This window comes from Chelonia mydas, chromosome 2 (genome assembly GCF_015237465.2).
Source record: "Chelonia mydas isolate rCheMyd1 chromosome 2, rCheMyd1.pri.v2, whole genome shotgun sequence".
Lineage (NCBI taxonomy): Eukaryota > Metazoa > Chordata > Testudines > Cheloniidae > Chelonia > Chelonia mydas.
In genome coordinates, this window is record NC_057850.1 from 140865350 (window position 1) to 140892583 (window position 27234).

The 27234-nt window shown below is 40.7% G+C and overlaps 1 protein-coding gene across 1 annotated transcript in view; it reads right to left on the reverse strand.

The window, feature by feature from the left end:
- Nucleotides 1-6782: 6782 nt before the first annotated feature.
- Nucleotides 6783-27234, reverse strand: part of UBE2QL1 (ubiquitin conjugating enzyme E2 Q family like 1) — a 36355-nt gene continuing 15903 nt past the window's right edge. The window contains exon 2 of the mRNA XM_007067339.4: nt 6783-10233. Within this exon, the coding sequence (XP_007067401.2) occupies nt 10102-10233 (132 nt within the window). The 3' untranslated portion in view covers nt 6783-10101. The remainder of the gene's footprint in view (nt 10234-27234) is intronic.

Sequence of the window (27234 nt, forward strand, 5' to 3'; positions counted from 1 at the left end):
CTTGTTGGAGTCTGTTTTTGAAGTTTTTTTGTTGAAGAATTGCAACTATTAGGTCTGTAATCGAGTGACCAAAGGGATTGAAGTGTTCTCCGACTGGTTTTTGAATGTTATAATTCTTGACGTCTGATTTGTGTCCATTTATTCTTTTACGTAGAGACTGTCCAGTTTGACCAATGGACATGGCAGAGGGGCATTGTTGGCACATGATGGTATATATCACATTGGTAGATGTGCAGGTGAACGAGCCGCTGATAGTGTGGCTGATGTGATTAGGCCCTATGATGATGTCCCCTGAATATATATGTGGGCACAGTTGGCAACGGGCTTTGTGACAGGTTTCAGAGTAGCAGCCGTGTTAGTCTGTATCTGCAAAAAGAACAGGACTACTTGTGGCACCTTAGAGCCTAAGAAATTTATTTTGTGGGCTACAAAAGCTTATGCTCAAATAAATCTGTTAGTCCTTAAGGTGCCACAAGTACTCCTAACAATATGTGCTGACATCTGTAAAGTGCTTGTACTTCAGCATTTAGGGAGCCAATTGCCCACTCCTGGAGAAGAACACTGCATGTGATCTCCAGGTGGTTCGTCAAGCAGTTTCCTTCCATTCTCTCTAGGAGGGGGGAAGACTTTTCAATCTCATACTGGGAGGAGAGGTACAGTCTGGAAAGCCATTGTGCCCTACCTTCTGCAGAGAAATTAGAATTAAATCCTACTTTTCTCAAACCCATTGTACTCTAAGGAGATTTGCACTTGGATTTGTAACTGTATTTCTGTAGCTAGTGCATTGGTGTAAATCCTAATGAAGACATGCTGCACCAACAGAGTGGGGCTTGCACCAGAGATTGTCACTTGATAATGTGCTGGGCATAGAGCAGAGGATACCATACACATCAGCAGCTTCCCAGTTCTACTCCTTTTCAATTCCAGCCCCACCATATACATAGGAGGGGCTTTTGCAGCCTGGGGGAAAAGGGTAAATAAACACTGATCAGCGCTTCCCACCTCCTGTATCCTCTCCCAATCCCCTCAGCTTTATCTCCCCTCCCTCAGCACAAAGGGAGGAAAACTTCCTTCCACTACTTTTTAATTTCTGTGTATGTAAAGTTTGCGGGTATAGTTCACTCCTAGACTCAGCTGTGTTTTTGATTAAGGGTGACATTATATTAATTATTTCCCAAGAATAATGTCTGTTGTATTATGGAAAAAGCAGCTTTCATCTATTTTAATAATTTCATTGTAATATACAAAAATAAGTTTTAAAATAATGAAGGAAGATTCTTTCAAAGGAGACAATTTGTGTAACTACCTGCATATGAGCCAGTTCATTACACCTGAACATATTACTACAAACAATTTTGATAATTAAAGTAGTTATCCCAAAATACTGTTATAGCAGAAGTAATTTCATAATAACAATAGAAATTACATCCAAGTTAAGGAATAATATGATTTTGTTATGTTACCACATATTATCAGAATTACATGATTCCAACATCTGTGCAAAAATTGTTACTTCTTTAGGTGTTGTTCACTTTCAATGTACTAATACATTATATTATGGGGTTTGTGCTGAATTCACAGTTGTAGCTATGTTGAGAACCTTTGAGAGTGAATCTGTGGTAAACAACTCTACAAATCTTTTTAATGCAAATGACAGCTCAAGGAGAAGTCTTTTAAATCACGCAGACACTTAATTAGATTTGGTTCAGTTACATTTCACTGATTTTTATGGAGAATACTCGTGACATGCCTCAAAGACTTCATTTAGTGAACCACAAATAATTTAAATCACAAAAGATCATAGAGTAAAAAAACACAGAATAGCTGATAACATAAGATAATGTATGTTAATAGACTGGCAACCACTGAGATTAGACCAGGAAGTTTTTTATAGGGTGCAGAGATAATTCTGAATTCTCACTTTGTGAAACACATCCACAATGTATACGCTCCTTCCTATATTAAAATTTACTTGCCACCTCAGCTGAAAGGAATAGGATTCCTGAGATGGTATTTTTGTAATAACATAGACTGAAGATATCATTAAAAATAAATCAAGATACCAGCTGCTGGCAATAATGCGACTAATGTCATCACTGTGCTGCTGTCATTATGGTGTTACATTTTGGAGGTCAGAAGATAAAGCAAACAGGAAAAAGAACAGGTCGGATATCCAAACTATATTGTTTCTAATTTTTCTTTGTGAACTGTGTTATCATTGATTGGCCTTAGGCTTGGTGGTATGAGAAAGCATTTATGCTTCTACAGAATATGACACATGACAGTATATTATTTGAGTGCTGTAGAAGAAAATTCAGGATTTTTAAAATGAATTTAAATGACACATTACAATGGTTCTTTAGAATATTAGTGTATAACTCATACAGTCAAATTCAGAGGTGACATATGGAGATATAAGTTACACATGGATATAAGTATACATTGGTATCATGTAAAGAATACAGAAGATGCTAATAGGAGAGTGTAAGATAATTAAATATGCTATATCTTCTTTATTTTATAACTTCTTGCAAAGTCCTTCTGGCTGCTGTTCCTGCTGCAACACCTCCCTTCTGCACCCTTGGACGTATAAATTACAGCAGTCTACAGCCCTTCTCCACTACAGCTGTGTTGATATTAGTGGGTGACTTACTTTCAACCTAGTTGTCCTTTGACCTAGTTTGAAAATCATTCCATTTTGTAGTGCATACAAATGCTTGTCCCCAAACCTTGTTAAAATCCACAATGCAGGGACACATTTATCATCCCATCTATGCTGCAAAATGGAACCCTGGTCAGGGATCATAGAATCATAGAAGATTAGGGTTGGAGGAGACTTGAGGAGGTCATCTAATCCAACTCCAACTAAATCATCCCAGCCAGGGCTTTGTCAAGCCGGGCCTTAAAAACCTCTAAGGATGGAGATTCCACCACATCCCTAGGTAATGCATTCCACTGCTTCACCACCCTCCTAGTGAAAGAGTTTTTCCTCATATCCAACCTAGACCTCCCCCACTGCAACTTGAGACCATTGCTTTTTGTTCTGTCATGCCACGACTGAGAACAGCCTAGCTCCAACCTCTTTGGAACCCCGCACTGTTCTAAACACAACAGTTGGCTTCAATGGGACTACCTAGGGAAGTAAGCATTATGTGTGATAGTATTTGTAGTAAAATTGGACTACAAGAAAGATAAACCAGGAGATCATCTCTGAGGAGCTGAAATTTTGGATCGGGGTGCTCCCTGAATAGACTCATTCATTCTAGAGTGGTGCCTGAGGCAAATTCTGAGAATCCTTTAATCCGTGAGGCTTCTTAGTATCTGAGATCTATTTCTAGATGCCCAGAGAACAAGAACAAGATGGCTTCTGGAGATGTGTCTCCACATGAAGTAACATACTATTACTTCTGTGGTTTCTCCAGTTGTGTACGATTTCATTGAGAGTCCTCTCCATTAACCTTACGGTCTCTTTACCCAATGTCCATATGCAGTTTTGTGGCCTTCTCAATCTTGGAGTCTGTCTGCTTAGAGCTAAACCCCATCTTCAAACTTCCATCTTCCTTAGGAGATATGGTTTCTGAAAGCCCATCTGGTTTTGGAAGGGTAGATGGAAAATGATATTCCTGAACAGACTGCTTCATCTTCCTCCTTACCAGATGGTGCTACAGGAAGCTCAATTATCTGGTGATTTACAAGGACGCTTGGCAGAATTCAATTTTTATTTTTTTTATTATTTTGATGAATAATATCAATGTTTATTTTTTGGCTTTTTTAGTTTTCTCTACTTACATTTTCATACTTGTGGAGAAATTATAGGAGGGTCAGACAATGGAGGGTCAGACAATAAATATTTAATGACAGTAGACACTGAAATTTTTAAAAAATTAAAGCTTTATAACCATTAAACCACAAACTGTCAACTTCATATGTCAAAGTATACAAATAGCCGAAAATCAAACTCTAAGAAGTTCTCAAGCAGCATTTCTTACTTTCCCTACCTGTACATTTCAATTATTGTCAATAGAAATATTTTTGTTGGTTTGTATCTGTAGGGTGAAGGAGACATTTACAGATAAAAATCTAATCCTTCCAAGCCTGTTTAGAGAGCTTCCTGGAGCTCTTATGTTGGAATATGGAGGAACCTGGTGTTGAACTCTCCATTGTGCAGGAGAAATCCCTTTAATAGCCTGAAACTTAGACAGAAAGGGGAAATGGCCAGTCCTCTTAGTGAGATCTCCCGGGCCACCTCAAGATCTGTGACAGATACATGCCACCAGGCACAAAAAAAAAAAGGGGGGGGGGCTGATAGGCTGCATTACATTCAATGGCATGGCTTCAACTTTTTGAACACCCATCTTATACCAAGATCTTTGGTTGTCACAGCTGTCACAAAAAGGACAAAGCAAAGGAGTGTCTCTTGTTTCATTTCCCAGGACACAAAGAAAACTGACATTTTATGACTATGAGTTTTTATTGGAGCCCTTCTGTGTAATATATTAGCATGTAGGTAACCCCCCCATGATAGTTTCCCGTGCCAGGGTCTGGCACAGACACTTTTTCTGAACCTCCTTTTTGTCTATTTTCTCACTCTTTTGTCATTTTCTCTCTTTTTTCCATCTTGTTCATTTTTCTTCCCTATAAACCATTTTTTCTGCATTTGCTGTCCATTTTTATTCTGGTTTCCACTTCATATTACCTCTCTCTCAGTTCTCCCATTCCTCCTCCATCTCTGTTTGCCTACCCCTTCTCCAAGTTTTCTCCTCTTTTATTCTCCTTTTGGCCCTGTCTAGAGTAGGAAAATTAGTACGTGTTCTTCAGCAACAGCATACATGCAGTATTGCTATAAATAGCATAAGTGTTATTGTAGGCAGAGCTCACATGTTTTTCTATCAAGATATACCTGTGACACTAAGAGCACCCTAGTGTGATATGGTAAAGGGCTCCCTGGTATGTAACAGTAAATCTCAGCCGGCCTGATCAGCTTGATATACCTCACACACCATTGTTATTTATTTAAAAGGTGTCTTGTAATGTATCATTTGAAAACTAATACACTGCTCATTAATATCACTGTGAAATTTATGTAAATACTGTATGTAAAAGTATTGATATTCTCTGATATAATGGTTTGGAAACAGACAAAGGAAGCAAAACAGGTTTTTTTCCAGACAAAGGGTAAGGCAAATACCTCTTTGGTTCAGTTGCAAACCAAGCCAGGTGTGATCATAGACACGGATAATGGGCTATTCACTTGCATCAGAGATTGCAGGAAGATCATTTGCATTGTAAAATCCAGGAGACTGCAAAATTAACATGGTGTTGTCTCTTGGTGGACACAGACAGCTGAGCAAAGCTGAAACCCCAGGAGGGCTTCTTGACTTTGAAATTAAAGCTAAATTTTGGGGATATAAGGAACTGCTGAAAGACAGCGGGGGCATCCATCCCTTGAGGGAACAAAGAAACCAGCATTATTCTGTGAGAGTTGGATCCTGGCTGGAACAGCCAGCCTGCTGGAGAATGCTGAAAACTTTGTGTGAGTCAGATACTAGGTTAGGCAAAACTGCATCTTGCTAGAATTAAGTTTTAGACAGTAGAAAATGTGTTATTTTTGTTTAGTTTATTTTTGTTTGTAACCCTTTCATATCTCTTACACTGGAGCTTGAAATCACTTACATCTATGTTCTTTGTTAATAAACTTATTCTTGTTTTATTACAAACCGTCTCAGTGCTGTGTATTAAGATGGAGTGTACCACCCCAGCTGAGCTAACAAGCTGCTGTGTGTACTGGCTCTTTGGAGGCAGTGAACTTGGTGTTACCTCTGTGAATGTCCACTTAGACTATGTCTACACTATGGCTTATGTCAGCATAACTTATGTCGCTCTGGAGTGTGAATAACACCCGCCCCTTGAGCGACATAAGTTACACTGACATAAGCGCTGGTGTGAACTGCACTATGTTGCCGGGACAGCTTCTCCCCCCAAAATAGCAACTGCTGCTCTTGGAGGTGATTTTATTATGCTGATGGGAGAGCTCCCATTCGCATACAGCATCTTCACCACTGTATGTGTAGACATGCCCTAAGAGGGACTGGACACTCAGTGGAGATGGTTTTGGGAGATTTGGGACAATGAGAATTGTTGGGGTCACCCAAAATGGAGTAACTGGGTGGGTGAAACAGCTTTTAACCTTTGTGCTGTCAGCAGGCTCCTGGTGTCAGGGCTCTGAGCCAAAGCTGCACAGACTAAAGAACACAAGGTTACAGGGCAGGCAGTGACAGAACCCTTTACAGATCTGGGTGAACCCTTAAGGCATCACAACACCATTCCTACTGTAGAAATCCCCTCTTTCTGTATATCTTATTTACCTTCCTAATTCCCTACTCCTCTCCCTTTCCCTTCAGTCTTAAGTACTGAACCTAAAGTTCCCCATTATTCCCCTTGCTGTGTCCTCTCTCTTTATACTGTTCCTCTATCAGGGATGTTCCTCTCTCTGCACTTTGGGAGTCAGTTCACCCTGGCCTGTTTGGAGACTGCACCTCTCCTTTTCCCCCATCCCACAGTCTCTGCTTCTGTCACCCATCGCTTCCCCACGGCTGCCACCATGCAGCACTCTTCTCTCCAATCCTTTCAAGGGCTTGGCATTGTATGAAGCATGATTTTTAGCAGCAATGCCCCTTGTTTTGCCAACTATTTAAAATAACATTTGAAAGTATATATATATATATATATATACATATTTTTAAAATACATAAATAGGTGTGAGGAACCTATCGTCTACGCTGCTTTATTTCACAGAACCCTTTAATTAAACATGAAATACATGATTCTCAGGAAGAATGGTCACCATTTATTCAGAAGGGGTCTCTGGGTCAAGTGGCCTTATCGGTAAAGAACCTGGACAAAGGAGACCAATAGACTAAGACTAACCTGGCCTCCTGTCTAGGACACTGGGGGTGAAGACTTGGCTATATGGCTACTTGACCTTTAGCTAAAGAAATTAGACCCCTCAAGGGACACTGTTCTCTACATAAATACCTTATTGAGCTTAATGAAAATACAAAGGCTCTTTGCAGCATTTCCAAAACAAAACATTTTGACATTTACTTTCTTCTTTGACCATAACTATTTGCCAAAATGTCCCAAATAGTTTGTCACATTAAATTGATATTATCATGCCTGTGGGTATCTCAAAACCATGGGTTCCACTTAAAGGCAATAACAGCAACAGTGTTAGGATTTTTTTTTCTTTTTGGGGGTGTAGGGATAGCTCAGTGGTTTGAGCATTGGCCTTCTAAACCCAGGGTTGTGAGTTCAATCTGTGAGGGGGCCATTTAGGGATCTGGGGCAAAAATAAGGGACAGTATTTGGTCTGGTCCTGCTTTGAGCAGGGGGTTGGACTAGATGACCTCCTGAGGTCCCTTACAACCCTGATATTCTATGTTTAAAATAATGAGTTGATAGGAAAAAAAGGACAGAGAATAAATCACAGAGATAGTAACATTCCCCAGTGGATTTACCTCAGCATTATAGATTGCTTTTAACAGAATTCTGATGTGATGTGTGTAGTAAGTGCTCTAAGAAATAACCCATTAGCAGGAAAATCTCTCTCACTCCTTTTAGTGCTCAATGTTTCTAGCACTTAGTAACCACGGTGGAGGTTGCAAGTTATTTGATGCCTAACAAAATATACTAGCTTCTTTTTCCGCAACAGAAACAAACAAAGCAAAAAAAAAAAAAAGATCAAGTTTATAAAAATAAATACATCAAACAAATAGATGACTATAAATTTTGTTGAGCTCTACATTCTGCACTTGAATGCTGTGTGTGACTCATCACTGAACGGAGATGATACATAGGTCCGAGGGAGAAATTCTCATTTATGTATTTGTATCATGGTAACACCCTAAATCACAAATCAGGATCAGATAAAATTTTGCCAGACTGTATACAAAATAGAGTAAAAGACAGTCCTGTCCGTAATTAGTGTTTAATTAAGGCAAGACATACCAAATGGCTGTAACAAACGAAGGAGGAAGGGTGAGGGAAACCATAATAAAAACATGTGTTTTCATAGGCCAGCTAAGTAAACAACTAAATGGTTTTGAGACTGTCATTTTGCCAAAATATATATAGATAAACAAACAAACAAAACAATCAGAAGTCCCTACATCCATCTACTTAGGCACTATCATCTGTCAGTTTCCCATAGGTTGTTGGAAGAAGTGGGTCTTGCAGAAGAGGGATTTGGAGAAGAGGGTAATGGCTTTATGGAATAATTTGGGGAGGATGTTTCACATAGAAGATGTGGTACAGAAGAAAGCACCAAGATGCTTATGAGAGACCTGGACAAGGGGGCAATGGAGACTAGCAGCACTGGTGCAGGGGTGGAGGGGGTGAAGGGAACACAATAAAATTCTTTTGTAAAATGAGTCAGATACTTTTAAGGTTGATTAATGCATTTTTGCTTCTCCAATTAAGAGATGACAGGCAAACATGCTCTTGTAGGAGTACTGTGCTATACTGGCCCTACAACACTCTGATTTATAGTTAATTCATTTGTGCTTTTCTATTCTGTGCAGCTTTAAATCAAGCCAAAACCCCGCAAAGCACCATAAATAGTTAGAATAAAAGACTTCTTCTGTGCTGTTAAAATGTAACCAGAGACTGTTCAGCCATTTTGATTAAAAGCAGTGGCCTACTCTTGTGTTAGGCATGTAATGGAGAGTTCTCTAAAAACGCATTATATTTTTTTTCTGGACTGCAATCAATAATGTCCTGCTTTCTATTGAAAATGCTGCCAGAGCAGGCATTATGTATCAATAAGATTTCTAGCGTTTCACAGTAATACATCTAATAATTTGAAAACAAAATTAGCCTAAAATGATTGAATTCTTGAGGCAATGAAACGGTATTGGTGATTTTATTCAGAATGTGTCCAATATGATTTTCCATTTGGATTCCACATTTTTAAGCTGTTTCAATATATTATTATAAACATTATCTCCAGATTTTATGGAGTCTTAGAAAGATTTTAAATTATTGAACAAAAGAGAAAAATTAAATCTTAATGATTAAATAACAGGACATTTATATACATCAGTGGGTTTTCTCAGATACGGGGCTCAAAGTACATACAATGTCTATTGAGTAAAAATAAAAAATTCAACCATGCAAATCATCTTTACAAACCAATTGTTCCACTTTCTTTGAAAAATCTGACTTTTACTTTGTTATTGGCACATCATTTTAAAATGACTCATAAATTTTAAAGGTTCATTTATGCTTTTTGGTTTTAGTATTGCCGTTGAAAAGCTGACAGGCAAACATGCTGTTGTAGGAGTACTGCATTGTACTGGGAAGATAAAAACTATTCTACCATCAACGACTTTGAGCCCTATAGTGGGTGCATCTGGTATCTGACATATCACCTGATCTAATCACACTAGTTTATCTCTGAACGACAGCATACCACAATACCAGCATAGATAGCAAAATTTGACCATTTGGGTGATTTCATTTAACAGTTTTTCAACACCAGAATCTTTCATTGTTATAATTCTGCTTTTATGAATTAAAGGTCATATATAGAGCACACATGAGGTCTAAATTTAGTCACAGAGGACCACAGCTCCACATAAAGACACATCTTCAAGTTATGTTGACCTGCTAGGAAACAAAGATAAACAGCACAGCAAACATGTACCTGCAATGCACTGCTTCCCTATTAAATATTAACTGCTTCATTTCTACATTTAAATGAACTGAGCAGTAATGGATGGAATTTCCAGTACTGATGTCTGGTGCTGCTGTCATGGAAAGAAGATGAAGACAATATGGCCTGCATGGGGCAAATGACACAATCATAACATCCGCTCTAAAGTGACTTAAAGATGACTATTCGCCAGTCTTAAAACATAATCCTAAACAGCATTTGTTTTCTCTCCCTCTGTAAACAGATCAAATTATTTAAATGTCTCCTTGACATTCATGGTATCTAACAGAAGCTGAAGTAGAAAAGGATGGGTGGTGTACAGCACTGAGGAGATAGCATAGTACTTGGTTTTGTTGTTTTGTTTAGCATTGATGTGCAGGGTGCAAATATCAGCCATCAGAAACGGGAGGAGTGACCCACCCATATTTTTCATGGGTCTTCACTAAACTCTTAAACGTTGCTTCAGCTTCCTTACGACTGAAGGACTTTTTTGATTTGCCAGCTTTTCTGCAGATACGGCCCTGCACCAAAGAAAGAGAAAACATTCATTAAAGAGGTGAACACACAGGTCCATTCCAATTTAAGCATTGAACAAGTAAAAACAATAAGAATTCACAAATGGTATGTCATAAAACACTCAGTTGGTATTAGTATTAGACCCTTATGTCCTCTGTCTGATCACAAATGCTTGAGTAGGTCTGACTGTCCACCCAGCAGAGAACAACGATACTCAACATTGTTAGAAGACAGGCAGACATACAAAAGCAGCCCCTTATTATATAATAGCTAACTGCTGAATAATGGGAACAGGGAGGAAGGTAGATGGCTTTCAGGGAATCTCCTACCGCTATATAGATGTAAAAGCACATTTGCGAATTGAGAGGGCTCAAGTTCTGCAGCTTTCCCCACCAACACTGTTACTAATCTTCTCCTTTGCCCTTCCCAATTCCCTCCCACCAACTTAGTCTGGTGCCTCCCTAAGGCATATCAGCCCCAGGGGTTTGAAAATGCTTTCTTAATGACCAAAGATTGTGTAAAAGCTCAAATAGTGCCATACATGATTATTGTCATTAATATTTACAGTTGATCAAATTACAATTTACGGACAAATCAATGAGTATTAATGAATTATATTCTTATTGAGGTTACTAATGCCCTTCTTTTCCTCTGCAAACAGGAAAATGTTATTTTTCATGGTTGATTAAATGCTGTTTCCAATGTAAAAAAGTAGCTTGCAATATGAATGTGCTTTTAAGTGTATCCTATATTATACCCAAATGCTACAAAGCACACAATTCCTAGTTATCTGTTAATTTTTATTTAATCAGACCGTCTCCATATAAATTCATTTTTAATATAAATGTGCAATTTACCAATAAACAGCCCAATCCTGCACTTCTCTGGAATACTGTGATTTACTACCATGTGTAGTAAGGAACTTAGGCAGGGTAGTAAGTGCCAGTCCTAATAAAAAACATGAATATCATGCAATCCATGCCTTCTGTGTATCATGAAAAAGGTCATGTGTTGTCCATTAATAATGCTCTGAATGATCCAGTCCTCCATGAATAATGTATGACTAAAATACTCAAAGATATTCTCCAGAGGAAACTGCCAACATGGTAAATTGTCCCAGTGATAGCATAGTAACATCACTAAACAACAGGACACTTTTCCTGCTGATTCAGCATAGTTTCCCTCTGATAATCTGAACTGAAAAAAATAAATGGACCAACACCCAGCCTTATTCTTTCTTAAATATAAGAACAGACTTAGTGTAATATTCCAAATTGGATTTAAAAGACCAACCTGCCCATTTCTATTTTTGTGACTTATGCATATCATTAATTTTATGATAAATGAAAATCTAGAAATTCAAACTCCTTGCATCTTCATTAGGTCAGAATTAAATATGGGTATCAAATGTCTGACAGGACACTATTTCAAATGCATGTTTGACATGACACCCAAGTAATAGGTTGTTAACAGCTTATCCCATATAATAATTGTAGAATAATTTTGCACCTTTGCTAAGAGTATGAATTAAATTATTTGTGAAATCAGCAGGCTACAGAGACACTAGAGAATAATATAACTGCAAATGTATTCCACTATACAATAATATTGATCTTAAAAATGCTAATTTGTATTGTATATATCAGGGGAGGGCAAACTACAGCCCGTGGGCCGGATCCAGCCCATCGGGTTTTCAATCCGGCCCGTGGGATTGCCAGCCCCGTGACACAGCAGGGCTAAGACAGGCTCCCTGCCGGCCCTGACCCCGCACCACTCCCGGAAGCAGCTGGCACCACGTCCCTGCAGCCCCTGGGGGGGGGCAGAGGGCTCCGTGCGCTGCCTCACCTGCAGGCACCACCCCCGCAGCCGCTACGGGCCGGGAACGGGGAACCATGGTCAATGGGAGCTTTGGGGGTGGTACCCACAGGCGAGGGCAGCACATGGCAGAGCGGCCTGCCCCACTCCACCCCCAGGAGTCACTGCCAGACATGTTGGCAACTTCCAGGAGCGGCACGGAGCCAGGGCAGGCAGGGAGCCTGCCTTAGCCCCGCTGCGTGACACTGCCACCCCAGAGCCACTCGTGGTAAGCGGCCCCAGACTGGAGCCTGCACCCCAAACCTCTCCTGCACCCTGCACCCCAACCCCTGCCCTGAGCCCCTTTTCTCCCTGCCTTGAGCCCCCTGCCCTGAGCCCCCTCCTTCACCTCAACCCCCTCCTGCACCCCAACCCCCTACCCCAGCCCTACATTCATGGCCCTGCATAGATGTGGTCCTCTCGACAAAAAGTTTGCCCACTCCGGCATATTTCCAATAAGTAAAGATTTATTTAGATAAACTATCACTTTATCATAATTGTTTGACAGTCTGATTTGAAAGCCTTTGTTAGATAGAACAAAAATGATCTGATAAGTGGTTGCTCTTGTGCAACAGTGTTACACTTAGCAGTAACCAAGGAATATATCCTATTCTTCTACACTTTGCTGAAAATCAGGATAGGTCACAATTTTTGATTCCCATATTTTGCTCCTGATTTGTTAACCCTCAGTTGATAGACAGAAAAATGGAAATTGGTTTCAGGGAATTAATGTTCTTTTATTGGTAAGTCTGCATTTCTTGTTGACTTTTAACAATAGCTAAGTAATTTGAACTGAAAATTGCCATCTCTAATTACATGCAACTGATTATACTGAATAAGCAATTGAGTTTGGAGTTAAAATCAGGAGTATAAAAATCAAAATGGAACAAACAACCCCTTCCCTCCCAAGACCTACACCCCAGGAACTGTTAAAGGTTTGAGCATTCGCCTGCTAAACCCAGGGTTATGAGTTCAATCCTTGAGGGGGCCATTTAGGGATCTGGGGGCAAAAACTGGGGGCAAAAACTTGGTCCTGCTTTGAACAGGGGGTTGGACTAGATGACCTCCTGAGGTCCCTTCCACCCCTGATATTCTATGATAAAGGTGTTTTAACAGTCACAGACCAGATATTCTCGAATTGTGATTGGTTGACAACTGGTGGTCCACAGAGCACTTGCTAGTGAATTCCAAAAAACTGACTGATCACATTCTCCTTTTCCTTATTTCTAGCTGCTAACTGCACTAAAAGGCAACTAAAAATACATTAAACACTGTTCCTACTATTCATTTTCTATTTAAACAATTTTTGTAGTTTCCACAGGGATAGCATGATGTTTCACTTAATTCAATTTTATCACAATGTCCAAAATATTAAAATTAACTGACCAGGGAAGAAAACAAACAAACTAGTCAGGACTGTAAACTGAAAGGAATGAGGATAAAATAGAGAGTTATTTGAAAAGGGTCAGGTCACGTTTTCTTTTTCTAGAAAGATATCACAATACAGTACAGAAATGTTTCCTATTGCTAATTACTATTAGACGTTAGTAAACTAGTTAATATTAAAATGACATTAAATTCATGTAATAAAACCTCTACCAATGTGGAATTTTTCCCAGTACAGTATATTTTCCAGTGTTCACTTTAAAATGTCTCAAATGATAGGGCTTTTGTTACAATTGCTATGGTATAACTGAGAATTTTAAAGTTTACCTTTTAAAATTGCACTAACACATACATTTGTGTAAATACATTTTCCCAGAAAATATTCATTTTCAGTTTGAGAAAAGTAATATATAAATGCATTTAATGATATTCAGCATCTTTTCAAATGCTAATGGGTGCAAAATCGACTGTCCCCTTCTTTCCAGAAACACTAATCAGATTGATTTAATGGAAACACAACGCATTGTGAATGGTTAATTCAGCTGAGGTAACATTCTGGGTTTGTTTGTTTTTATATTAAATATTTTCTCCTTTTTATCCTAAACCAAACAAGCATAGGGAATGTATTTGTACTTAGAGACACATGAGAAAAAGGAAAAATATGAAGTCTATGAGGAAATGAGTCCAACAGCTTCCACTTAAACTCCCACAGGAACTGATCTAGTTAGACATCAGCATGTTTTAAATGTCTCATCAACTGAAAGTTTTTGGAACCTGACACATTTTGTCCACTCTTTAATTTCCACAGATGCAGCTATTACCATTCTAGAGGTGCCCAGAAATAGAATTTTCTCTACAGAAAACAAGCTACACAATATGCAATACAACTAAAATATCAAAGATATAAATTCTGAAATCCCCTCTGATACTAAATGGGGGCTCTGCGACTGTGGGGCCTGTTTTCGTTCCTTTATCCGCTCATGCATCCAGGCAGAGTTCCTCTGGGTGGCATCCGCTGGGTCCTTGGATATCCTTTGAGGAGCAGCGGGCGCTGTCTGGGGTTCTCTGCTCAGTGTCACCTTCAGGTTTCGTAGTTTTGGCCTTTTGACCCTCACACCTGTTCCTGTTATTTTCCTCTGTTGTCCCCTGAATTTAGTTGAGTTCTGGGCTCAGGAGCTCCTCCCCAGACTGGAGGGAAAGGGACTTTTAGCTGTGGGCTGACTTATGATCCCAGCACCCAATAAGATCATTCTCGTGCTGCCCTCTGGTCCTGCTGTCTCACTATATATATAACTATTATCATGGTTGCCCCAAATTTCCCACTTGCTTATAACTTGGTAAAACTTTAAGCATTCTGATTGAAATTTTCCATTTTCTATGTCAGCTATCTGCCTCTGGCTCCACCCCCCACCCCCTCCCCAGCTAACTGGTACAGCTGTTTCCAAGAACGAGGCTAGGGAAAAATGTTTTCTTCCCCCATGTTAAAAAATTCTTGAGATCTTTTCTTGGAAATGCTCTAGCATTTCCATGCACTGGAGCAGGAACATGACATTTGTTTGGTGGGGGGCATGGCCTTAGCATCAGGGAGTTCCTTTTGCTATATCTGTGAAAATCCACCCACATTTGCCAAGTTATAAGCCTTTGAAAATGGCAATTCATACAAAGGGTGCTGGAACATTTTTATAGTGGGGGTGCTGAAAGCCATTGAACAAAATTGTAAACCCTGTATATGATGGAAACCACTTCAAGCCAGGGGGTGCTGGCAGTGCCTATGATTCACACGTTTATAATGGGAAGTATCAGGCAACTTCTTAATGTGTGATGCTACCAGCCCCACCTATAATATATTTTAAAGCTGCTATTTGAAAATGTAGCAATCCTAACCTTTGCAGGCGCCTTTTGGCAATTGAACATCGTAAATGGCCAGCACTGGCTGTATCTTGATTGCACATCCTATGTTTTATCTAAACTAGGGTCATCTTTTTTCTTGCCACTTCCCAGTTCAGGATTGGTAAAACTAAACTAAACAAGGGTGCCATCCCGTAAACTCTAAAGCACATGAATAGTTATTGCTCCCAGGAGCAAGGACTAAGTGCATGACTAAAGATTTGAAGTATCAGGCCCTAATTCATAAAAGACCAATTCTGAGTTGAATTTGATCAAAATGTTTTATAAAACTTAAAAGCAACAGAAAACAAGGAAACTTTTCATAAAGGAAGTTAAAACAAATGTACCTCCCAAAAGTGCCATCAGCTGTTTCCATATACTAATAAAATATGAATGAATCATTTTTAAGGATTGGTGAGACCCTTTTCATAATGAGCTAATTGAGGTTAAAATAAAGAAATATAGAGGACAACAACACTTCCATTTTTTATCATCATTTATTTATGTAAGCAGAACTTTGAATTGCTTCTTTTTTTAAAAAAGACTTAATTTAGTATATTTAAACACAAGTCAAATTATATTTGCCTTACTCAGATGAACAGCCCAATTGACTTCTCTGTGTCTACACATGAAAAAGGCAAGCAGAAATTGGCCATCCACCACTCAGAAATCAGATGTAGGTCCTGCTCCCACTGAAGCCAAAAGCAAAACACCCACTGACTTCAGGGAGCAGGACCAAGCCTTTAAAAAAGATATTCAAAAGTTACACAAAAATATTAAAATATTAGCAGAATTTCACACAAACCATTACTAAGTTAGCCCACATTACCAGCTTTACGGAATAATTTTTCACTTATATATCATGCTATTGGTACTTTGAGAAAATTAGTACTGACTTGTAGTTTGGCTATGAAAGCCTGTCGTGTCAAACAGAAAACTTCAGCAAATGATTTGTGTTTTATATTGAAGCCTCTCATTTTTATCTCATGTTTTAAAAATATCTAATTTGTTCATAGGATCTGTGCTTAAGTAAGGGGTGTAGGGGCAAAGGCTTTGGTTTTGTGGAACATTGAGGCTCCTACTATGGAGAGAGGTGGCTGTATGGTTCTTACATCCTCTAGATCAGTAGTAGGGTTACCAATCTCGAGTGATACAGGGGATCCCTGGTATACATCGGGGTTGCGTTCTTGAAAAGGGCAACGGATACCAAAATGATGGATATCGGGGAATTTTTCCCCATAGGAAATAATGGCCCAGTTCTCGCACACTCTTCTGAGCATGCCCTGTCCCCGCTCCTCCCTCTCCCTCCCAATGCCTCCTGCATGCTGCTGAACAACTGTTTTGCAGAATGCAGGAGACGCTGGGAGGGAGGGGGAGGAGTTGATCGCCGGCCTGTGGGGCCGCTTGTGGATGGGAGGCACTGGGGGGTTTGGTGGGGCTGTTGGTGCTGGCTGCCGGTGGGTGCTAAGCACCCATGGAAAAGCAACGCAAAAGATGAAGCAGCAAGTTGCAAGCGACAGATATACGGATCAGGACCAATGTGAATTGGAACACGTTCTCCTATTGATGAGCAATGGATATTGATGCAAAGGGGGAAACATATACCGGGGATCTCCTGTAGATTATCTGGAATAGCAGGAGTGCATAATCATGAAGGGTGAGGGTAATAGTGGGGCAATCATGGTACAAACACCCAAATATGTAGACCAACCTCAAGGTGTCATGCACATGACAAATCCAAGCACTAGGAGGCATGTAAGGAATAAACATTTTTAATTGTCTATATACTAATGATAGCAGCCTAGATAATAAAGAATAGTTGTAAAAGCGGCAAAGAGTCCTGTGCACCTTATAGACTAACAGATGTATTGGAGCATAAGCTTTCATGGGTGAATACCCACTTCGTCAGGGACTCTTTGCCGCTTTTACAGATTCAGACTAACACGGCTACCCCTCTGATAAAGAATAGCTGGAGATGCTTGTGAATGAGAAAAAATATGATACAGCTGATATTACTGAAACTTGGTTGGATAGGTCATATGACTGGAACATTAAAATGGATGGTTGCAACTTGTTTCATAAGGATAGGAAAAAAGGGGGAGGGATGGTACTTCAAAGACACTATCACGGGTCACAGACTCATAGACAATTCAGAATTATAGGACCCCGAATGCTTTATGGATTAAAGTTGTAACTAGTAAAACTAAATTTGGGGTACTGGTGGGCATATGTTACAGAGTTCCAAATCTCACTAGAGAACAGGAAAACTGCTCCTTAAGCATCAGTTCGTAATATGTAGAAAGAAAAACTGGGTTGTCATGAGTTGACTTCAATTGGGGGGATATTTGCTGGACATCTCATGCAGCCAGTTCCAAAACTTTGTCAGAATTTCTAAAAATCATACATAATTGAACACAAAATACCTTGCACACAACATGGGGTGACTCAGTATTAGTCTCATTCTCATGGACAAAGAAGAGTTGATTGCTAACCTAAAAATTAGCGGTTGTCTGCATACCAGTGATCATGATCTGACTACCTTTACATTGTGCAAACAGAATATGGCACCACCTAATAATATATATATATATTTGGAACTATATAAGGACCAAGTTTCCAAATGTAAAGCAATTGTCTGCATAACTGACTGAGAATATTTGTTTAAAGAGGGAAGTGTTAATGACAACTGGGAATTGTTCAAGAATGAGTTACAAGTTAAAAATATAGGTGACTGATAATGGAAGCTAAAGGAACCAATGAAATATCAATGGCCAATAGGATTAAAGACGATAAGAAAACATTTTAAAAACATATCAAGAACAAAAACAAACAAACAATAAAATCATACGTCAGGTATAGGTCCACTGCTAGATGTAAATGGTAAAACTGTAAATAGGGATATAGAAAATTCAGGAATCCTTAATAGACATTAATGTTCTATATTTGGAATGAAGCGGGAGTCTGTATCTGTCATAAATATAAAGGGAAGGGTAAACCCCTTTAAAATCCCTCCTGGCCAGAGGAAAAATCCTCTTACCTGTAAAGGGTTAAGAAGCTAAAGGTAACCTCGCTGGCACCTGACCAAAATGACCAATGAGGAGACAAGATACTTTCAAAAGCTGGGAGGAGGGAGAAAAACAAAGGGTCTGTGTCTGTGTGTATGATGCTTTTGCCGGGGACAGAACAGGAATGGAGTCTTAGAACTTTTAGTAAGTAATCTAGCTAGGTATGTGTTAGATTATGATTTCTTTAAATGGCTGAGAAAAGAGCTGTGCTGAATAGAATGACTATTCCTGTCTGTGTGTCTTTTCTGTAACTTAAGGTTTTGCCTAGAGGGATTCTCTATGTTTTGAATCTAATTACCCTGTAAGGTATCTACCATCCTGATTTTACAGAGGTGATTCCTTTACTTCTATTAAAAGTCTTCTTGTAAGGAAATCGAATGCTTTTTCATTGTTCTAAGATCCAAGGGTCTGGGTCTGTGATCACCTATGCAAATTGGTGAGGATTTTTACCAAACCTTCCCCAGGAAGTGGGGTGCAAGGGTTGGGAGGATTTTGGGGGGAAAGACGTGTCCAAACCACGTTTCCCAGTAAACCCAGATAAAGTTCAGTGGTGGCAGTGGAAATCCAAGGGTAAAATAATTTTGTACCTTGGGGAAGTTTAACCTAAGCTGGTAAAAGTAAGCTTAGAAGGTTTTCATGCAGGTCCCCACATCTGTACCCTAGAGTTCAGAGTGGGAAGGAACCTTGACAGTATCCATCCCATATAATGTTGTGGATGCAAGAGAAACTTTATCATCTATAACAAAAGAAAATGAGAGGAAGCATCTGATACAATTAAAAATTTTAAAATCAAGAGGCTTGGATAGCTTATTCCCAAGATTCTTAAAGGAGCTAGCTGAGGAGCTCTATGAACCATTAATGTTAATTTTTAACAAATATTGGAAAAAAGGGGAAATTCCAAAGGATTGTAGGGCTGCCAATGTAATTCCAATATTTATAAAGGTTAAAGGGGACAACCCAGGAAACTATAGACCAGTAAGCCTCATATTGATCCCAGGTAAAATAATGGAACAATTAATTTGAAGTTATCCACAAAGATTTAGAGGCTAAAAATATAATTAATGCCAGTCAGCATGGTTTCATGAAAGGTACGTCTTGTCAAACAAACCTGTTGTTTTTTTGACAGGGTTATAGGTCTGGTTGATAAAGGCAAGTGTGTTGATATAGTATACCTAGATTTCTCCAAGGTATTTGACTTGCTATCACATAGTATTTTGATTAAAAAAGTTGCATTAAATGGAACTAACAGGGCACAGATTAGATGGATTAAAAACTGGCTCACTGACAGATCTCAAAACGTATATGTCAAAGGGGGGGATATCAATGAGCGGGGCCGTTTCTAGCAGGATCCATCAGTGATCAGTTCTTGGTTCAAAACTATTCAATATTTTTATTCACAATCTAGATGATGTTACAAAATTATTGCTGGTGAAGGTTTCAGATATCACAAAGATTGGTAGGGTAGTAAATAATGAGGAGGACAAGTTGGGCAAGATTCACAAAGGGACTTAGGTGTTGCAATGCTCAGTGTCACAATGCCTAATTTTAAGTGCCTAGAAAATCATTCGGATTCACGAGGCCTGAGTCAAGTGCTCAAGCTCCCTATACAATGAATGGAGGGAGAGGAGAGCCTGAGAATGGGATTCATGAAAGCCAGCATGCTAGGTGGTTCCCTGTCTAAACTGGCCAATGGGAGAGATGTGTCCTCAATCCCAGTCCTCTCAGGAAGTTTAGCACCTAAATTTAGGTTGGAGGGAGGGGCCTATGTCTGCTTGGAATTCACAGTTCTGAATACTGTCTTAAGAGTTAGGCACTAGAGGAGGATCTCTTTGTAACTTTTAGCCCAGTGATTAGGGTATTCACCTGGGATGTGGGAGACTACCTGGTTCAAGCCCCCCCACTGCCTCAAAAAGAGAAGGCATTTGAACAGGGCTCTGCCACATTACAGGTGGGTGCTGTAACCAGTGGACTATGGGATATTCTGTTGTGGCACTGCCTCAATATTTCCAATTTAGATAAATATTTAAAGAGTCATTGAGTGAGAAAAAGAGAGCGAGCACATATAAGAATGAATCTAGTACCTGGTAGTTATAGCACTCATGCAATATGGGGGAGACCTAGGATCCAGTCCCCCTGCTCCAATGTACACTAAGTTTAAAAGTTATGAGGGAGGTCCCCCGTCCCTACTGCTGTCTAGTGTGGAATTAAGAATGCTCTGAGCATGCCTACTGGATTGGGCCTCACAGGCGAGTTAGGATGGGGAATGGCTATTTTCCTCCATTTTATGAATCACACTGGTGCTCTAGGCATCTGGACACCTAGAATGAGGGAGCAGTGTGCATGCCTATAGGCGAAATGTAAGTGCCTAGAAATCTTTTACTTCAAAATCTTAAATTCTGAGTGAGTTTAGGAGTCTACAAGGTTTGACAGCAGCTGAGCAGAGGGATTTTGTAAATTCCAATGACAGTTAGGTAACCAAGTCACTTTGTGAATTCAGCCCATTATTGTTTCAGAGTGATCTGAATCACCTGGTCACAATCCAATAAAGTGAATTTTAATACAGGCAAATGCAAGGAAATACATCTGAGAATAAAGAATGTAAGTTAAATCTAAAGGATGGGGGACTGCCTTGGAAAGCATTGACTCAGAGAAGAATTGTAGATAAACATCTCATCATGAGCTCTCAGAGCAATGCTGTGGCAAAAAGGTTTAATGCACTCTTTCGGTGTATAAAAAGGGGAATATCAAGTAGAAGTAGGGAAGAGACCTTGCCTCTGTATACAGCAGCAGTAAGACCGTGACTAAAACCCTGTGTCCAGTTTTGGGGTCCACACTACAAGAAGGATGCGGAAACATTGGAGAGAATTCTAAGGAGGGCCACAAAAAATGATCAAGGGGCCAGGAAAGAGGCCTTACTTTGTGAGGCTTAAGGAGCTCAACTTATTCAGTTTAGCAAAAAGGTGGTTGAAGGGTAACTTGATCTCTGTGTCTAGGTTCCTACACATGGAAAAGATATCTGATACCGGGGAGGAGGGCCGAGGGTGGTGCTTTTCAACTTTGCAGAAAAAAGCATAACAAGACCAATGGCTGGAAATTGAAGTTAGATCAATTTAACCTGGAAATAAGATGTAATTCCTAGAAGTGAGGGTGATTAAATATTGGAACTGCTTACCTGGGGACTCGCCATCACTTGGAGTCTTTAAAATGATATTAGATCTATTTCTAAAAGATATGCTGATATCCACCTATGGGATTATGTGTGCAGGGGCAGGGAGTGGACAGGGAATGGGGTGGACTGGATGGTCGTACTCACTGGGGTAGTCCTAAACTGCAGAGTCTCCCTTGTCAGCCTGGCCCTCTAGCCCTGCTCCCACACTGCTTTCTAACCTTACCCCCACACTGCATGGGGAGAGGCATATAGCAGTGTGGGACTGGGCACAGTGGGGTAGTGGAGACAGAACACTGTTCCAGTAGGGGTCCTTTCTGATCTTGGATCTGTGAATCTATGAATCCCCCTGTTCATCCCCTTCCTTCTCGGGACAAGGGGAGAACAAGAATCTCTGCATTTTGTCCTCAGTTTACTCAGAACACTTCCAGCTCTGCATTATGACTGAAACAGAATCTCATGCTTCCGGAAGGCATTTTTCCCCTCAGTGCACAACTGGACAGCTGTAGTCTGGGTTTTGCTTTATACCACCCTCTGAAGCATCAGAAATTAACCACAGCTAAAAGCAGGACAGGACGGCCTAACTGTATGGATCCACAGGTCTAGAACCCAGCACGCTAGGCTATTAAGGGAACTGACACTGCTCTACTGTCACTGGAAAGCCATACAGAATAGCATCCAACAATTACTGGAGAATTAGGCACTGCAGAAAGTAATGCCTGAAGAGGCCAGAGCAACAGAATCCTGCAGCTGGCTGACTGGTCCACACCAGGAAGTTGGCCTAAGGAGCAATCTGAGCAAAAATGCAGATTGTTACTGACTTTGTCTTTTACACAGGCTTACTCCTGACTTTGACTCTGGCCTGACTTGACCTTGGTACCCTCTCTTTATTTGGCTTACTAACTAGTCCTGACTCCTGCCTTTGACCCTTGCCCTGTAGAAGCTACTAGGCTGGCTACCTATGCCCTGGCCATTACACTAGTGCTCTACGGTGGTACACAGAATCTTCTTTCTTACATGCTTGGCTGGTGTGTCTTGTTCATGTGTTCAGAGTCATAATCAGCATTTAGAATTTGGAAGGCATTTACTCCCAGGTCAGAATTGCAGGGATCATAGGTGTTCTTCTGGAGCCTGAGGCACTGATTAAGATCATCTCAACATATCTTGGGCATTGGTGGCTCCTTGATCTCTCCTGTTCTCTGCCTGTGGCACCCAACAATTTAATCTCCTGAGGACTGAAATGCTTAGTCTAACTCAAGATATTGAGCTCACTATAGGAGTATGGGTGAAATGTAGTGGCATGTGATATGCTGGAGGTCAGACTATACGATCTAATGGCCCCTTCAGGTTTTAAACTCTGTGAAATTATGCATATGGAAAACACATTTTCAGCATCTAGGCCACTATGCAATATTATGTTGATTTCCCTGCAACAGACTTATTGTGTAGCCCAATAGTCATGCTGTTGCAAAATTCAGCTAGAGTAATAAAGTGGTTCCCATTTACTTTAGTGGGGCTGCTCTTTATATAAATAGCTGTGAAGACCTGCTTAACTTCAGACCAATAATAGCTGAGTGTGGTTCAGGCTCTCCTAATTTCCCCTAATCCCTTTCTGATAGTCATAGAATGCTGAACCTCATTCTATGCAACCCCCTCCACTAGTGCAAGACTAACGGCATTGCCTAGCTGGATTTCAGTGTAGTTGAAGGTAATCAGGGTGACTATCCTACTGACTTCTACAATAGTTCCTAAGTGACTAAGATATTGCAGGACTAAGCTTTGTGTTAGCAGGGTGCAGAACGTATGGGCTTGATCCTGCATTCCTTACTGATTTCAATGGCAGATTTCAGGAAAGCAATAATTGCAGGATTGTTGAAATGCTAAATGCCACAGATGATTTATGAAAAATAGGGTCTCTACATTCTCATGTATAACTGCCAGCGGAAAAATTACTCTAAAATTATTCCCAGGATATTATAGTAATCACTGGTCACATAACCTATAGTATATGTCACATTTGTTCAGTTTTCTAAAAATACAATATTTCTAATATCAGTATTTGACATAAATTATTTTTCTTTCCTGTGACACTGTATAATTGAAGATGACCATTTGTGTCATTGTTGCTACCACTGTTATACAAATCTTATACAAAGTGTATCATAGGTGTCAATGGAAAAGATACTGTCTGTCAAGTATGATTATCCTTGTTAAATCCATTTATCATTGTTTGGGGCAGTAAATTTCCATGCACATGGCAGAGGATATAAAAGATACTTGAGACATCTCCATTATGCTTCATTCCTGCTCCAATTCTCTGGACTGTGGATTTACAACTAAAAGGAGTATTTTGAACAATGGACTGAGGACCTTCCAATCTTTTGGAAGCTACCAAAGAGACTTTTGCAGGCCAGCAGTCTATTCCATCACTGCTATGATCCTGATCTATGAACACTGAAAATCACTTGTATGTATCTGATTCCTTAACCATTCAGTAACTCTCTCCTTTTCTTAATAAAATCTTTAGTTTACTAAGGATTGGCTGACAGCCTGATAGTTGGGTAAGATCTAAGATACATTTCGACCTGGGGGGTGTCAAATTGGTAGAACCTCATATATGGGGACCTGTTTGTCTGGATGGGAGCCAAGGGCTGGAATGCCTAAATGGGAATGTGTTTGGCTTCTGGTTAACCAGTGTGGTGCTGCTCCTTTGTTACTGGTTTAGTGAATCTAATTATAGAATAAATCGCCAGTTTTTGGGGATTCTCTGCCTTGTTTCTTGTAGTCTGCTCAGAGTGTGGCATTCTCAATGTGGCCCATCCCAGGCACCCACTCACACTTCCTATTATGGAAAATCTTTGTTCCATACATAATCACTTGAAAACGTTAATAAACAATCTTTGTAAACAAGGAAAGAGAGTCCCCTAACAGAAACAGCAGTACTGTTCTGTAATTGAGCCGGACTCACCCGGCAGTGCCTCCTGCTGGTTCTCCTTGGGAATTAGCTCGTCAGCCTCTGGAGCGCCCTCTGCCATCTGGTGATCCACCTTACCACCGGCCCCAGTCCCTCCCAGGACCCGGTGCCTCCTCCCCCTGGGGTGCTGCCCCCTGGCAATAAACCCCAACAATCCCTGAGGGTCTCCCCTCCCCAGGGAACCCCCACCCACTACCCCCACCTCGCCTCAGTCTTGGCTACTGCCAGTCATCGCTTAGCCCCGCTCCCCAGGGAAGACTGCAGTGTATCTGCCACTCATCACAGGCGAGTGCAATTATCTTACTCACACACTTAAGTACCACTTAAACCTGTGTCAGGCCAGACCCAAGAGGACACAGGCTGTGCAGTATCATAATGCTCACCAAAAACCTCGCATTCAATTAAGCAATCATGACAGTTCAATCCTTTGTACATTACATATTATACATTTTGGACCAAACTATACGTCTTCATTCAATCTTTACTAGGTTCTTACTCACGCAAAATATTGACCAAAATTAATGGATGCTTTGCCTAAGTAAAAACAGAGTCAGAATTGTACCTTTGTGATCCCTCTGCTTGGATCTCCCCTTTCCACATGTAAAGGGGACTCGGCTGCCTAATGGCTGTGTTCCCCCTTTGACAGATCCTGCTGATTGGGATCTGTATGGGAAAGTGGGCAGGTTGGAGGGGGTAGGGGTGTGGTGGAGCTCACATTGGAAAACTAATACAATTGAGGGGTGTCCCTGGGACAGCCATGGCCAAAGAAGATCATGGCAATAAGATTCCAATAGTGCAAAGGCCAAAATTACTGCAGAAACAGAGCTTCCACATGGAAGTCCCTGGCCTTGCGTGGATCCCCTGGGATTTGTTCCAATCCTGGGGATTTTCAGGGCTTGAGGGTAGCCCCATAGACTGGTCCTGTGGACCCAACTACCCCTGCCCCACAGAGTAGCACCTTGTGGCTCCTCCCACATATTTTCTGGTAAGAGAGGACAATTAGGCCCTGAGTAAGGCCTTCAAGATTTGACTCTTATTTCAGAAATGTGGTTCTTTACAATATTTGACAAAAAAGGCAAATCCTACACAACTCACTCAAGTGAGCAGCCCCACTAAAGTAAATGGGAACCACCTGGGTGATTCAGGCTCTTCATACAAAATTGCATCTAATCAGTTGTGATCAAAGCAGGTGTTTCTTAAGAACTCATCTATTCAGGGTATCAGCCAAGTACTGCAAGGGAGAATTAGTTCTATGTGCCAGGAAAGTATGTTTTAAAAACAGTAATTTTTCTCAATTTTAATGATTTCACTAATTCGATCATTATTTTTAACAATATGGTACTACTATAGAATATTTTAAAAATCTTTAGAATAGTTTCCCTGTGCATACTTTGAAGGGATAAAGTGAACATTATTTTCTCCCTGCTGTTTAAAAGAACTAAGACATCTTCCTATCTCAGTGAGTTGGAATCCCTGTGTCTTCACTCCCACTCCACAGAATAAATTTGCATAACAATACCCTCTATACTTAGGACAGCAGCACAATGCACATGAACAATGTTGTTTTTTCTGCTCATACGTCACTTTCCAGCATCTCAATGGTGCAAATAAAAGATGAAGTTTAAAATCCAAGCTTCATAAATTATAGTCTAAAATAGCTCTCAGATTGCTAACATACCTGATTTTCTTCATGTATCGAAGGGCTTGCCTTCACTACAGGGAGATCAACGCTGCTGCAATCAATGCAGCAGGGGACTAACGAAGACTTGCAAAATCGATGGCAGAGTGCTCTCCGCTTGACCCCAGTACTCTAGCTCTCTGAGGGTATGTCTATACTATGAAATTAGGTTGAATTTATAGAAGTCGATTTTTTAGAAAGCAATTTTACACAGTCAATTGTGTGTGTCCCCACACTAATGCACCAAGCGCATTAAGTCGGTGGAGTGCGTCCACAGTACCAAGGCTAGCATTGCCTTTCGGAGCATTGCATTGTGGGTAGCTATAGAATCATAGACTATCAGGGTTGGAAGGGACCTCAGGAGGTAATCTAGTCCAACCCCCTGCTCAAATGGCAGGACCAATCCCCAATTTCTGCCCCAGATCCCTAAATGGTCCCCTCAAGGATTGAACTCACAACCCTGGGTTTAGCAGGCCAATGCTCAAACCACTGAGCTATCCCTCCCCCAACTATCACACAGTTCCCGCAGTGTCTGCCGCCCATTGGAATTCTGGGTTAAGCTCCCAATGCCTGGATGGGACAAAAACATTGTCATGGGTGGTTTTGGGTACATGTTGTCAGTTACCCCTCCCTCCCTGAAAGCAATGGCAGACAATTGTTTCGCGCCTTTTTTCCGTGTGGACGCCACACTGCTTTCAGCAGACGGTGCAGTAGGACTGCTAACCTTCGTCGTCATCCATTGCTTCTGCTGCCACTCTGATCTCCTGCTCTCCTGATGCTATGAATCCACCTCGCAGGTCCTCTATATGACCGTCGTCATCCACCGCTTCCGCTGGCACTCTGTTCTCCTGCTCTTCTGGTGGTCTCGTGGGGCCAATTCCACTGCAACTCTGCTCGGCTGCTCTTGTCTCACCATACCACGGCAAGCGTGCAGCCCACTCAGCTGTTGTGTCCTGGCAGCAGACGGTGCAGTACGTCTGCAAAACTGGTCATCCA